The 13,365-nt window shown below is 33.7% G+C and overlaps 1 protein-coding gene across 2 annotated transcripts in view; it reads right to left on the bottom strand.

The window, feature by feature from the left end:
• Positions 1-13,365, bottom strand: part of LOC120345301 (uncharacterized) — a 96,424-nt gene that overhangs the window by 2,116 nt on the left and 80,943 nt on the right. For both annotated transcript variants that reach the window (XM_078115123.1, XM_078115124.1), the window contains 23 exons: positions 9,834-10,022; positions 9,454-9,654; positions 9,101-9,228; positions 8,941-9,034; positions 8,133-8,327; positions 7,726-7,929; positions 7,482-7,586; positions 7,001-7,099; positions 6,569-6,778; positions 6,183-6,395; positions 5,553-5,759; positions 5,191-5,391; positions 4,934-5,029; positions 4,697-4,819; positions 4,141-4,350; positions 3,623-3,811; positions 3,176-3,421; positions 2,905-3,080; positions 1,399-1,557; positions 1,170-1,295; positions 951-1,072; positions 507-717; positions 88-284 (listed from right to left, as the gene is read on the bottom strand). In XM_078115123.1, the coding sequence (XP_077971249.1) occupies positions 88-284; positions 507-717; positions 951-1,072; positions 1,170-1,295; positions 1,399-1,557; positions 2,905-3,080; positions 3,176-3,421; positions 3,623-3,811; positions 4,141-4,350; positions 4,697-4,819; positions 4,934-5,029; positions 5,191-5,391; positions 5,553-5,759; positions 6,183-6,395; positions 6,569-6,778; positions 7,001-7,099; positions 7,482-7,586; positions 7,726-7,929; positions 8,133-8,327; positions 8,941-9,034; positions 9,101-9,228; positions 9,454-9,654; positions 9,834-10,022 (3,901 nt within the window). The remainder of the gene's footprint in view (positions 1-87; positions 285-506; positions 718-950; positions 1,073-1,169; positions 1,296-1,398; positions 1,558-2,904; positions 3,081-3,175; positions 3,422-3,622; positions 3,812-4,140; positions 4,351-4,696; positions 4,820-4,933; positions 5,030-5,190; positions 5,392-5,552; positions 5,760-6,182; positions 6,396-6,568; positions 6,779-7,000; positions 7,100-7,481; positions 7,587-7,725; positions 7,930-8,132; positions 8,328-8,940; positions 9,035-9,100; positions 9,229-9,453; positions 9,655-9,833; positions 10,023-13,365) is intronic.

Raw genomic sequence — 13,365 nt, 5'->3', positions numbered from 1 at the left:
CAATCATGAAAATTTTATTCATATTTTTCCATATAATAATTTTTCTATCGTTCAATATACGCAAAAAAGTGATATTGCAAATCTAACCTCAATAATCTTTCATAAGAATGCCGAAGCCACATGATTGGCGTTGTGTCACCTGCTGTGTTACCAACAACACGTAACAATAGGTCCACATCACAATGTGGTCTTTTCCATGAAGTTGTCAAGCTCAATTCAAATATTTTTGATTTCCCTGGTTGGTCATAATTTTGTTGTTTAGCGGGTATAAAGAGTATATACCGCTGAAAAAGCAAGCAAAATTTATTTATTATGCAAGCAAACATTAGTATTTCTTGAGAAAAAATAAATGAACTAGATTCTGGATTATTTTTCATAATCATTTCTGCTTCTACAAATACTAATAATAATATCAATATATATATTATAAAATCAGAAAAACAACTACGGCAATCCCTGGTCGCATCACTTTCACCAAATTGTCTGAATGTATATATCTATCTTACTCTCCATCGATCTTTAACATCCAAATCAAAAGCTTTTCTCAAAAGTAGAACAAAAATGAATGCAACTCCAATGAAGAACAATGGCACAATCATAGTTGTAGAGGCTATTGAATCATCAGTAACACAATCTACTGCTGATCCATAGACAGCAAAATGAGATATAATCGGATGTTGATTCAGTGCAGTAGATAACACTCTCAATTGAATGTGTCTGAATAAAATTTAGAAGATAAAAGCCAATAAAATTTGTAAATGACAGTTTATCCAGGTAAGCAATCAAAGGCCTTTAACACAGAGATTGACGAGGCATTATTCAGTATTACATTCCATCGTATATTGTCAAACAGTATTCATTAATACAAAAACAAAAAATAAGTTTAACATCTGTAACACAAATCAATATTAAATTAATGATTTCAATAAAATATCATTTACAAAACTTACTGAGCTTGAATTGGTCCAAATCCATAAAAAAATGCACTTCGCTTTTCAGAACCATTATATACATCGAATGGTCCCACTGTGGTCCAAGCTTCGTGATTCGATGAGAATTCAACAACAAACTCCTGCAAAATATTAAATGAAATATTTATGAATGCTAATGCGAAAATTTTCATTCATATCATAACAACCGAATTTATTATTCATCAATTTTGTTCGTACCTTAACGTCATTGACAAAATTATCTGACGTGTGAAGTCTTATACTTCCAATGGCATGGATTTTGTTTAAGTCCCACTGTGCTTTCCATCCATTCCATATCAAACTTTGAACTGTTTCAGGAGGAAGCTGGTTTGGCAGAATATACAAGATAAGAAATAAAGGTTAGTATCAATATAACATAAGTTAAAAATAGAGTACCGGTATTTGAAAATTGAAATTATTTATTTACTTCCAGTGGCATCCAATACGTATCTGGATTATTATCGAACATGTTCCACACATCACATAATTCACCAGTTTCTTCAATTATAGCTGGATGTAATTTTGTAAAAACATCTTCCTTTTTTTCAGGATGGAGCCATTGTCCAATATCATTTATTATAATGACCTTGGGTTGCAAACAAAATAGAAGGATAAGATAATCAAGGCACATTGGTAAATCAACACAAGAAATAGTAAAGATACTGGATTATTTTTATAAATATTTGGAGTGTATAAAATTCCACTACTTTATCAAATAAACATGAGTTTTATACTCAGTTTGAAGTCGTGGTAATATCTGTAAGAATAGATGTGAAAACCATTAGACATACCGTATTTATTCAATTATAACGCGCACCTTTAAATTTTGAATGAAAATTGGTATAAAATTCTTTTTTTTATTTTTTCTCTACTAACTACTGGTAAGCACATAAGGTAACAACTCACAGCATGAACAAAAATTTATTAAAAGCACACAGTAATTCAAAACTCTTCGAAATCGGATTCAGTCTCTGATTCACCAAACAACTGTTCGATTTCTGTTTGGGTTATGTTTAAATCAGTGTCCCAATCGGCGGGAACATCACTTTCAACCTCTTTTTCTGACCCTGATTTTGAATCCCACAACAAGTCGTCTTCTGTACCATCCATACTATTGCTAATGCCCGTCTTTAAAAAACTTAACTTCTAAATCTTGAGGCAACTTTTGTGCAATTTTTGTTTTCTGGCGTAGTGCAAGTCCATGCCTTCTCATGAACTTTTGTGCCCAACCATTAGATGCTTTAAAGGTTGAATCTTTGCAAATCTTTTGTGCACGGAGTCTAATATGGAGCGAAGTGACGATGTACCCACTAGATCTTTGATCAACTATCCAATCATAAAGCTCCTTCTCCAACTCTGGGTACCGGGCTTGTCTCCCTCGCCGCGCTTTCTTTGTTTTGTTCATATCTTTTAGAACAACTTTCTGCTTTCTCCAATCTCTGACATTTGTCTCTGGTACATTGAATTCTCTAGAAGCTTTTCTATTTCCATGAGTTTCCGCATAATCAACAACCTCCAGTTTGAATGCAGCCCTATATGCAGAATGTTTTTGTCTTGCCATAATAGATAATGGGTAATATATAATGGGTATCTACAGTACAGTACGATAATGGCAAATAAATATTCTCAACGCAGCGGGAATGTCAAACGCATGCTGAGCTGTCGCATGTGCGTGTGCTTGAACGAAATCGAACGCTTGCACGAATGTCAAACGCACGCTGAGCTGTCGCATGTGCGTGTGCTTGCACGAAATCGTCCTGCATTGGAATGTGCATGCGCGAGCGCACGCATGTTTCAGATGTTTAAAACCACATTTTCAATACCGCATTTCTCAGACCTCGTGTATAACGCGCAGCATTGATTTTTGCCTAAAATTCAGTTCAAAATTTTGCACGTTATAATCGAATAAATACGGTAATTGTAATTGACTTACTTGGTTGTTCAGACAGTGTTCACCAACAACTGTGTGTGCCTGAACAGTGTGTTGGATTGTTTGCATACGTGATGTAATGTTCAAATTGGATCTACTTGATAAACCTTCAACATAATCAGCTTGTTTAATGCTATCTTCAGATATGAAATCCTTCATTGTTTTTCCAGTGTTAGACTCTAGGATTATCCAAGAAATAAAAGCTTGGCATAATGTTTGGTTTCATACACACTTGATCTACAACTACGAGAAGAATTCAAAAGATTTGACTGACCAGTACAGTGTACAGTGTCAACTGATGGTAGCCATTTTCCATGTTCTGAACAAATGATTTTCACAGATTGCTCAACATCGTTTTCTGTATTTGTCACCCAAGTACCAGTGGCATCTTGCTCTCGGGCTATATTTAAACCACTCAAACAATGATATTCCACAACAGCATTACGTGAATAATTACCACTGCCAGATAAATCTTTTTTATCAGCGTTTGAAATGATTCCAGGATTTCCACAAAAAACACCTGGAATGAAAATATCAATTTTAGCTCAGTGAATAATAAACATGAAATTTAGTACAAAAACAAAACAAAAACAATAGCATCATTTTAGGGCATAATTCCTAATTGTTACAATTTTTTTGTATCTGATAAAGTTACCAAACTGCAGAATGTACGCAAAAAATTTAAAGTTAAAAATGTCATCAAAAATATATTTTTTTTTACGAGAACAAGAAAATGACTGCGCTGGTTTCCAGTATCCTTCATGAGAGCATTGTGTGGTCAGAGACTTAACACCGGGTCTGATAAAATAGCCATCTATGCATGTATAAAAAGCTTTGGCATAATATCTCGTGCTTCCACCCCATTCCAAATTGGCATTTGCAATATCAACAGGATTGGGACAAGAAAGTTCTGAAATGAAAGTGATAAAGCATAATTTCTTGAAGTATTCCAAACAATGATTGAGAAAAAAACGTATATCGCTATATTTCAATAAAATCTGTGTCAGAAAATAGTTTTACAAAAATAAAATTACAAGCCCTAAAATTTCAAAATTTTCCAGGCCAGTCAAGAAATACACCCGGTTAAATTATAGTATATATAACATAAAATTGGCATGTGATTGACAAATGTGTCAAAAGTGCATATCAGATAAACAAAATTATTAAAACCTCTGTCGGTAAAGATGAAAACAGTAATTCATAATAGTAATAGCTAATAATAACAACACCCAAGCATACGGAAGCAATTAATGTTAGTCAAATTCCTGCTCCATTCTCCATTGTATTGGCAAGTAGCTTTCATAGTTAAGAGAGATTCCTCTGATAGATAGCCTCTGGCACAGGATGCCACAGCATCATCAAGATAGAAGAAATGCCGTTTATTATTTATCCATTCTCCTCCAGCAATGTATCCATGTGCTGGTGGTTGGGGATTCCAACATTGAATTTCTAAAGTAAAAAATACTGTATGCTCAACAAAAACAAAAAAGTAGTATGTAGAATACCAAAGTTTGATTTGAGCAACACGCTTACATACAATGAGTTTTGGCTTGCATTACTTTTTGTTTTACACTTTTTGTACAGTACATTACTGCATGGGTGCTGAAAGTTGTTTTACATGATACCTATAGAAATACTGCAGAGTGCAATACTGTGATATATACAAGCCAAATTCGAAAGTTGAGCCAATTATATTATTAGGTAAAAAAAACGAAAAAATTAGTCAAGTAATTATATGATATGAAAGGTACATAGATTAACTGATGGCAAATTACACAAGAATAATACCACTCACTTGTACACCTGAGCAATAATGGATCAGGCAGCCAAGCAAGCTGGGCACTACATTTCACTTCATGTTCAAGTACTGCAGGCTCATTGACTACAAGACCACCAGAGCCAAAATCAAACACGTAACCTGCAAAAATGAAATAATGACGAATGATGAAATAATTAGCATCATTTAATAATTTTTGATACAATATAAAGAAAGAAATTCAATTCCTAATAGTATGGGTTATATCAGATTTACCTTTATTGCAAGTGTATTTGACAGCATTATATAAAGTTGTTGCTTCATAATGTCTTTCAGAGTTAGATACAATGGCCGGTTCACCACAATCAAAAGCTTAAAAAATATAATCACAATCTTAAACTAAACATATTGTATGTATGACAATTGACAAATGTGAATTGTTTCGATATTTATTTGAGATTTGTAGATTTGACCAATATTAAAACAAATTTGATTAGCATAGGCAAAAACAATTCCATAACTTTTAGTCTTACGTGCACATGAAAAAGTATATGGATCTGGATTCCACTTTTCATCCGCATTGCATTTGATAACTTGCTCATTCCATCCAGGTTGCAAGTTTTGATTGAAAAAGTATCCAGTGATACACTTTATCTTAACTTCTGCATCAAATTTATAGTTTGTACCCACAAGAGTTGCATTTTTAGGCTGATATGGTGTCATACAATTTATCCCTGCAAAGCAGCACATGAAAAACAGAACAAATACTAGTTCATGAAATTAATTTAAGGATGAATGACTAGTAATATCTGAACTGCTATAAAATATTATGAAGATGTATGACAAACATATTAGCGTGAATGCAATGATTTTATGCCTAAATGAACAAACTTACTTATGCACTCGATGTCTGAAAAATCAATATCCCAGTGAAGATCACTCTGACATTCCACAGCAATGGTTCTCATGGCTTTTCCAGTTTTAGGATGTTTCAAAATGAATCCCTCGTCACATACATATGATACAAAGCTTCCATATTCATAAGTATCACCATGTTTAACACCATGTCTTATAATTGCAGGAAGTTCACTGCACCTTAATACTAAACAAATTTACAAGATTATTACCGGTAATCTAAGAAACATGAAGGGATTTATGAGTTGATGAGTTGTTCAGAATGATTGCTACTTTCATTAAAACTGATCCTCCATTGAGTATGGTCCTACTAGAACAAACATGACCTGATTCAAACAGACTTTGTCAAATGAAATTCAAATATTTAAGGATAATTTAAGGGAAATTATTAGCAGTTAATCCTAAAATATCGATTAATATCTTTCAATATCAAGGCATCATACGCACTCTCTCGATTTTAAAGGAAAAATGTAACAATGAAATTATTATACATGGACAAATACATTACCAGTTTACAATGTTTGATTAAAACATAAATTACATACTATGAATTGGAAATAAGTCTTTATGGAGACATGATTTATTACCGTAATTATAAAAATCAAAGTACTTTTGCAAGAATAGCGAACAGGTTTTGGTTTCCAATGTCCAGTAGAAGTACATCTCGTTTTAAAGCTGTTGCTGTTGAGTGCAATGTATTTTGGTCGAAGCTCATATCCATCAAAACATGAATATTCCGCAACACTACCAAATAACGTGGTATCATTTCCTCTCATTGAAATTCTTGCGAATTCAATCTCATGCAAGCTCCCACAATCGATTTCTGACAAGTTGATAATGTTATGAACAATAAGAAAAGGGAAAACATAATTTTAGAAAAATTTAAATATAAACAGAATATGATATTAAGATGTATGCTATGAAGGAAAAAAGTTTACAATACACTTAAAAACAATGTATAGACCACAACAATCTGGAATATTATTTTAAACTTACTTTCACATGCTACCGTATCAGAAATCTTTGACCATGTTCCATCTGATTGACATGTTGCTGAATAATAGCCATAAGGTGGTGATACCTTAAATTTATAACCTGTTGTGCAAGTATACACCACATTTTCTCCGACAAAATACAAGTCCTGTGATCCAAAACTTGGTGATATTTCAGAAAATGGTCTTTCTGTTGGCATTACACAGGATATAACTGAAATCCAATTAGATAATAAAATTTATACCTATCGTTACAATAATGTCTGTTTTCATGATATGTATAGTATTCTACAGTTTACAGCGAAACTATTCAAATTTTTCCCCAAAAGTTTTTTTTCCTAGCTCATACACCATGTATTATGAATATCACTCTTAGTATGATTCAATTAAAATACCATGCTACATATTTCAGAAATATTTTGAAGCCATTACCTACCTTCACACTGAGGAAGTTGACTAGCATCACTCGGATACCATTTACCATGCTCATTGCATTTTATTTCAATATTAGTGTGTCCTTTATGAAACCAGGTTCCTTAATAATAGAAAATAGAACTGTATAAATCTGAGTTTGAAAAAACTTTGTATATAATGGAATGGGACAGATAAAAACAATGTCATTTTGTAAAGAAATACTCATTTTTAGTATAGATTTGCTTTATAGTGATAACAAATTTATCAAAAATAAGTCACAAATTTTGATTAAGCTTAAAAGCCTATGTTAAACTTTGTTCTAGTCCAGTGGTTTTTATCCTATTTGGTGGAGCTCGGCTCGAGGAACCCCTGTACAACATTCAAACAGAATGAATAACAGAAGTTGAATTACACTAGCTTAAATAACTGCCAGTCTATTCAAATGTCCAGGCTTATTAAAAAAGTTGTGACACACATGATACAAAAAAAGCAAATTTTCATACCATGTTGACAAGTATATCGTGCAATCGTTCTGTATGGAAAGCCAATCTTTGAACTCATGATGCGCGATGACGAATCGATAAAACCAGGATCATTGCATGATACAACTGTAATATTATATTTTTGTATTTAATTCAGAACTGAGAATCAATGTGAAATGCTTGTTTAGGATACCCTGCATATATTTTTGATGCAATCCTCCATTGATAAGTAAATAATATAGGAAAGCAAAGTTGAAAAACTTACGTTCACAGTTTTTAATTGAATCTTCTCCAATCCAATCACCATCTTTTCCACATTTGATGGTTTGAACATTTTTCATTTTTTCTTTTTTATCTGTCTCAATATAATGTGCTTTATCGCATTTATAAGTGATCACAGTTCCATATGAGGTTCCATTTCCAAAAGCCAAACTATTTCTTGGTTGTTGTGCAAATCCACATCTAATGGCTGTTAATTTGAAAAGCCGGAATTACCTATTCGTAATTTTAGACACAAGGTCTTTTAACATGATAACTCAAACAAAATATATTTATTATAATATACGCAATGTACGCCCTTGAAAATGCAAACTAACAGTATATTACAAAACTAACTAATTCTCTCCACTAAGAAAAGTGTATATCATTAAGAATTGAAGATTTTGTACTCACGAATACATTTTATCAAAAGAGGATCAGGTGACCAGACACCAAGTTTGGTACATTTTATCATCGTTGATAAAACCCTCCTCTTTATATAGAATCCAACATCACATTGTATTGTCAGGGTGGTGTCAAGAATTGTGTCATAATTACTTTCAAGTATAAGTGAATTACTTGGTATGACTGGTGCTGAGCAATTCACAGCTGAGATTAAACATAGATAATGAGATATTGTAAGACATGTCATTCAATATATGAAACACAGGATCTACCTTTTTCTATTAGTGAGGTTACGAGGCATGAATAGCCATACATTTTTTTAACTTCCTGGAAAATTGTAATCTTCCCTAGTATTTTTATAAAGACTTCTGTTAAATTTTTTATACTTGAAACTTTTAAATCAACCTAAAATCTCAGAATCAGATTGAACTCCCAAACATTTTCTGAGATAATGTATTATGATTTTAAACACAACCTCAATCAATGAAGTATCAAGCCAACTTCAAACCCATGAAGTGAAATAATCTTGTCGCTTCATTAATTAGCAATATCCATCTGAATATATGTGTTTATTGGGTTTATTTAGTGTTTATTTAGCCTATAGACTGACTTGCTATTTTATATTCAACAATTATGATAAAGACACAGTTCACATTAAAATATATTTTTCACTGTTTATCATTACAACATTTCTGCAGATACATCTTATTGTTAATCGATATACTATATATATGGAGAAAACTGTATAAAAAGAAATTTGAGAGGTACACTCAAGTACAAATTCAAACATATTAAAAAAGACAAATAAATTACATACTAGTGCAAGATATTATACTTGGATCAGGATGCCATTTTCCATCAGCACTACAAACTATAGAAGTCGTGGAACTGCTCATTTGTCTACTAAATGCCTGAAAATAATTTATTTTTTGACATAAAAGTTAATTGAAATTAATATTTAAATGAACATAACTTACTCTAAATCTGGAGGGAAATGTTATTAAGTATGATGGTTTACAATGCACATGCCTCACAGAATTAAACATTTTATCTCCTCCAACATAATGGGCATCTGGGACTGGATCTGGATTATCACAGTTTATTCCTGTAAATAAAATATTATAAAATGGAATAGATAAATGTGAAATAAATCGTATGTTTTTTGTTATTAAAATATATGATCTTTTATGCATTGGTAATTGAATAGGACATACTTATCCATGTTTATTTAAAAAATTCAAGATCAATAAATCTATAATATAAAAACCTATTAAAAACATTGCTCACCGCACATTACACTCTGTAAGTTTTAAATTAAAATTTGGATTACTTTGACATATTAAAGTTGAAGGACTCGGTTCCCAGCTGCCATCTATGTTACACCTCAATGACATTTTGTGTTTTTGCATTGAAAACCAATATCCAATTCTACATGTCACATTGATGATACTTGCATATGCGAAGCTGTCAGCAAAGTAATAAGATTCTTCTGGAAGATTTTGAGGTGGATCACAAAGAAATGAAGTTTTGGCTGTTAAAAACATTGTAATTTTGTGATAATATAATTTCAATATGAATAAAAAGAAATTTGGTTATAAAATTTTAATATGTACAAAACTGTAATCACGTGGGTGACTGAGGCCATCTTGAGGCCAAAGAATGTAATCAACCTGGCGGTAATTCGCTAAACCACTAAGAGCAACATCTCACGTAAACATTTTATCCGACTTGGTTCTGGACTCCATCTTCCAATGGATGAGCAAGTGACAGAAGTATGATCTTCAGTTCGAGATAAAAAGTAGTTGTTATTGCACTGATACTTAACAGATGCACCAAATGTATAGTTATGGCCGATGGCAACAGAGTTCCAAACATGCGGGGGTTTATTGCATACAACACCTGGAATGAAAAAAAAAATATATCAAAATACACTAAGAATATGAAAAGCTGTCTTAGGAACAAAGAATTAGAGATAGTAATGAACAATCTTAAAATTGTGGGACCAAATTTGGTGCATCTTCTAATAGAAAACTTTGATTTCAAAAAAATTTAGGATATTTACCTGAATTTCAAATTTGTATGGTATTCACCCCAAACAAACATCTTAATAACTACTACGGTAGTCTCTGGAAACTAATTGACCCCTGCAATTGAGTAGACAAATCTCGCATATGCAGTTTTGGGCACAAGCCCTAAAGCCTAGAGTTGCGTGCGGGTCAAGTTAGATTCCCAAAGATTTTTTAAAAATTCAATTAGTTACAAGACAAATTAGGTAATGCACGTCACAAGTCAAAAACGCTACTGTTTCAAGTAACAGGTAAAGTTGATTCAATAAACAGTAATTATGAGTCATATTGACACTTGAAACTATCCTTCTAAAACCAGTATTTTATAAAATATTAAACTAGGATTCAGTTTTGTATTGACAAGGACTGTTAAAGCGACTCCAAAGTATATTTAATAAATGTCTTAATCAAATAGCGAATAATGTCCAAAGCAATAACCAAAGTAACACATACAGACATAAACACCCCGCAACTCAGCTGTGCTCCAGACTACCCTGTGCACATGGCCAAATCCCCTTCACAGGTGGTTGGTCATGATCAGTCACCTGAAACTGATGACATCAAAGGTCATGCTCAACCACCTGGGAAAATGCTAGTTGCCAGAAATACAGCTAACAATCTCCCCAATTTCCAATTTCAAATAAAAGTTTAACATAATGCATTTAACAGTTCGTGTGAAGATGCTCCTTTCTTAGTCAAACAGTCTGCTAATTGTTGATCACTCGGAAGTTTCTTTATGCAGGAGATTTGATGGGATGAAACCATTTCTTTTAAACCATAAATGTCAATCCTGAGACGTTTCTCTGATACAGCTTTTGTCGACTTGATTGCATCACAAAGGCTTTGACTATCAGTACAACATTCAATGCCAAATTTTTCTGGTTGAACTCTTCCAGTCGTTAGTTCAGAGTACAACGCTGCTAATAACACCGCCATATCAACACCATCTGACATAGAGAGAGTTTCAGCAGAAAGTGTGCTTCTCACGACTCTTTTGATTCGCTTGGATTGCCAACATAAAGGTATTTTCCCGTTTCCACCACTCATGAATACAATATGGCCACCTTGCGTGCCCCCATCACACAAATTACCAAATGATGCATCGCTATAAACAAGAAACTTAACTTCATTGTCATGGAAAGCAGGAAATTTCAAAGTGACCTTTTGTGCTTTCAGTTGCTTGACAATTTTGTTAACTTCTATCACAGTTTTAACAGTGCAATTCTTTAAAGCAGATGTGAGTGTAGATGATGCAAATGATACATCTGGCCGAGTTTGATTTGAGACCCACAGTATCTGGCCAAGTAAAGATCGAACTTTCAAGACATCAGCTTCGATTAAAAGCTCACTTCCACTCTTAGTTTTCAATGAACGGATATCAATCGGAAGCAGTGACTCAATGTATTTGTGCTGGCTAAGTGTGATATCTTCCTTATCAGTCTTTAATTCAAGTCCTAAATATTTGAAACTTTCAGTATATTCCACTCCAACTTTGAACTGCTCTCTCAAACTCTTGATGAATTTGCCTTCAAATTCTTCCGAACCGCCCCACAGAAAGTCGTCCACATGCAAAGCGATCACCCCTTTTAAACCATGATCGAAATAATAGAATAAAGCAGGATCCACTACAGAGATACGAGCACCTAATTTTAGAAGCGTTTCCTTAACACTTTCGTACCAATACATTGAAGCATCAGTAAGACCATATACGCATTTCTTCAATCGCCACACAACATTTCGCTTCTGTATTTTCTGATCAGGTGGTTTGATAAAAATATCACGCTCAAGAGATTTTCCCTGCAAGAAGGCAGTTTTAATATCCATAGTTTTTGGCGACCATTTCTTTTGTGCAAGCAGTGCTAAAACAAGTCTGAGACTTTCTTTAGAACATGTTGGGGAATCTGTCTTCAATTCACTGAGACAATCTTCTTCAAAACCTCTAACTACTAGTCTAGCTTTTGGTTTTGGTCCATTGTCAGTCTTTTTTATTGAACACACCCATCTTGTACTTAACAATTTTTGGCCTTTACTTTCTTCCTCTGTGTAGACATCATTTTGCTTCCAGCTGTCCAGTTCCTTCATCTTTGCTTCAAGAAAGAGGTCGTCGTTAATCAACATCACTTGATCAACAATTGGTATTTCTTCAGCTGGTAAATCATCCATAATAGATAGATTCTCAACAGTGTCAAGATCAATGGATGTCTTTGTGCCTTTTTCAGATGAAGGTTGCAAATATTCAATATTATACCAGCTACTGTACTTTCCTGTTGCTTTACCAGCCCGCCCAAGTACTTTTGCAACTTTTTTATTGCCAGTTACATCCTCTTTGAATTCTACTATTTGACCACGTTTAGGATCTCTCTTCACAACAGGTGAAGCCGAGAGTCCCTCGTTATATTCTGAAGATTCATTTCCTTGATCAGTCTGTTTTAAATCTTCCTCGTCATCATCATCATAAAGCATCTCTTCTACTTTTGGTTGTGCTTCATTACTTGATATCTGCTCCTCTTTCTGTTCAACTTTAACTTCTCTTTGTTTATCATGCATCAGCCTGCATTTATGTACACGTATAACCAGTCCGCCGTGCCTAAGGAATACTACACATCCATCAGCACCAATAACTTTTGCCGGACCTCTCCATTTTTCTGAATTCTCTCGCTTGTAATAAACAGTGTCTCCAGTCTCATAAATTTCATCGCCATGAGACCTGATTTGTTTTTGCAATGCTCTTCGAATTCGTTCACTACACTCTGATTCAAGAAAGGCTTTTCTCGAAGCATGAAGGGCATTGAGATGAGAAGCAACTACATCACTCATAGAAGTGCCATCCAACGAAGGAGGTTTGTTTGTTAGCAAAGAAGGAAGATTGGGATTCCTTCCAAATACCAGCTGATAAGGGCTGTAACCATGAACATTATGCAATGAATTCTTTGCATTTAGAGACCAGGAAAATGCTGTTTTCCAATCTAATGATTCAGATTCTCTAATTTTCAGCAAAATTTCAGTTAGAACAGAATTATGCCTCTCAACTAAACCATTGCTCCATGGACTTTCTGCTGCACTCGTCTTGAGTTCTATGTTGAAATTTTCAGCCATGTCACGAAAAACTGCATTGTTGAATTCTCCTCCATTGTCTGTGAATACTTGTCTTGGAGGTCCGTATATGCTTATCCAAT

This window comes from Styela clava, chromosome 8 (assembly GCF_964204865.1).
Source record: "Styela clava chromosome 8, kaStyClav1.hap1.2, whole genome shotgun sequence".
Taxonomy (NCBI): Eukaryota; Metazoa; Chordata; class Ascidiacea; order Stolidobranchia; family Styelidae; genus Styela; species Styela clava.
Note: the sequence above shows the minus strand (reverse complement) of the source record. Positions and strands in the feature narration are given on the sequence as shown.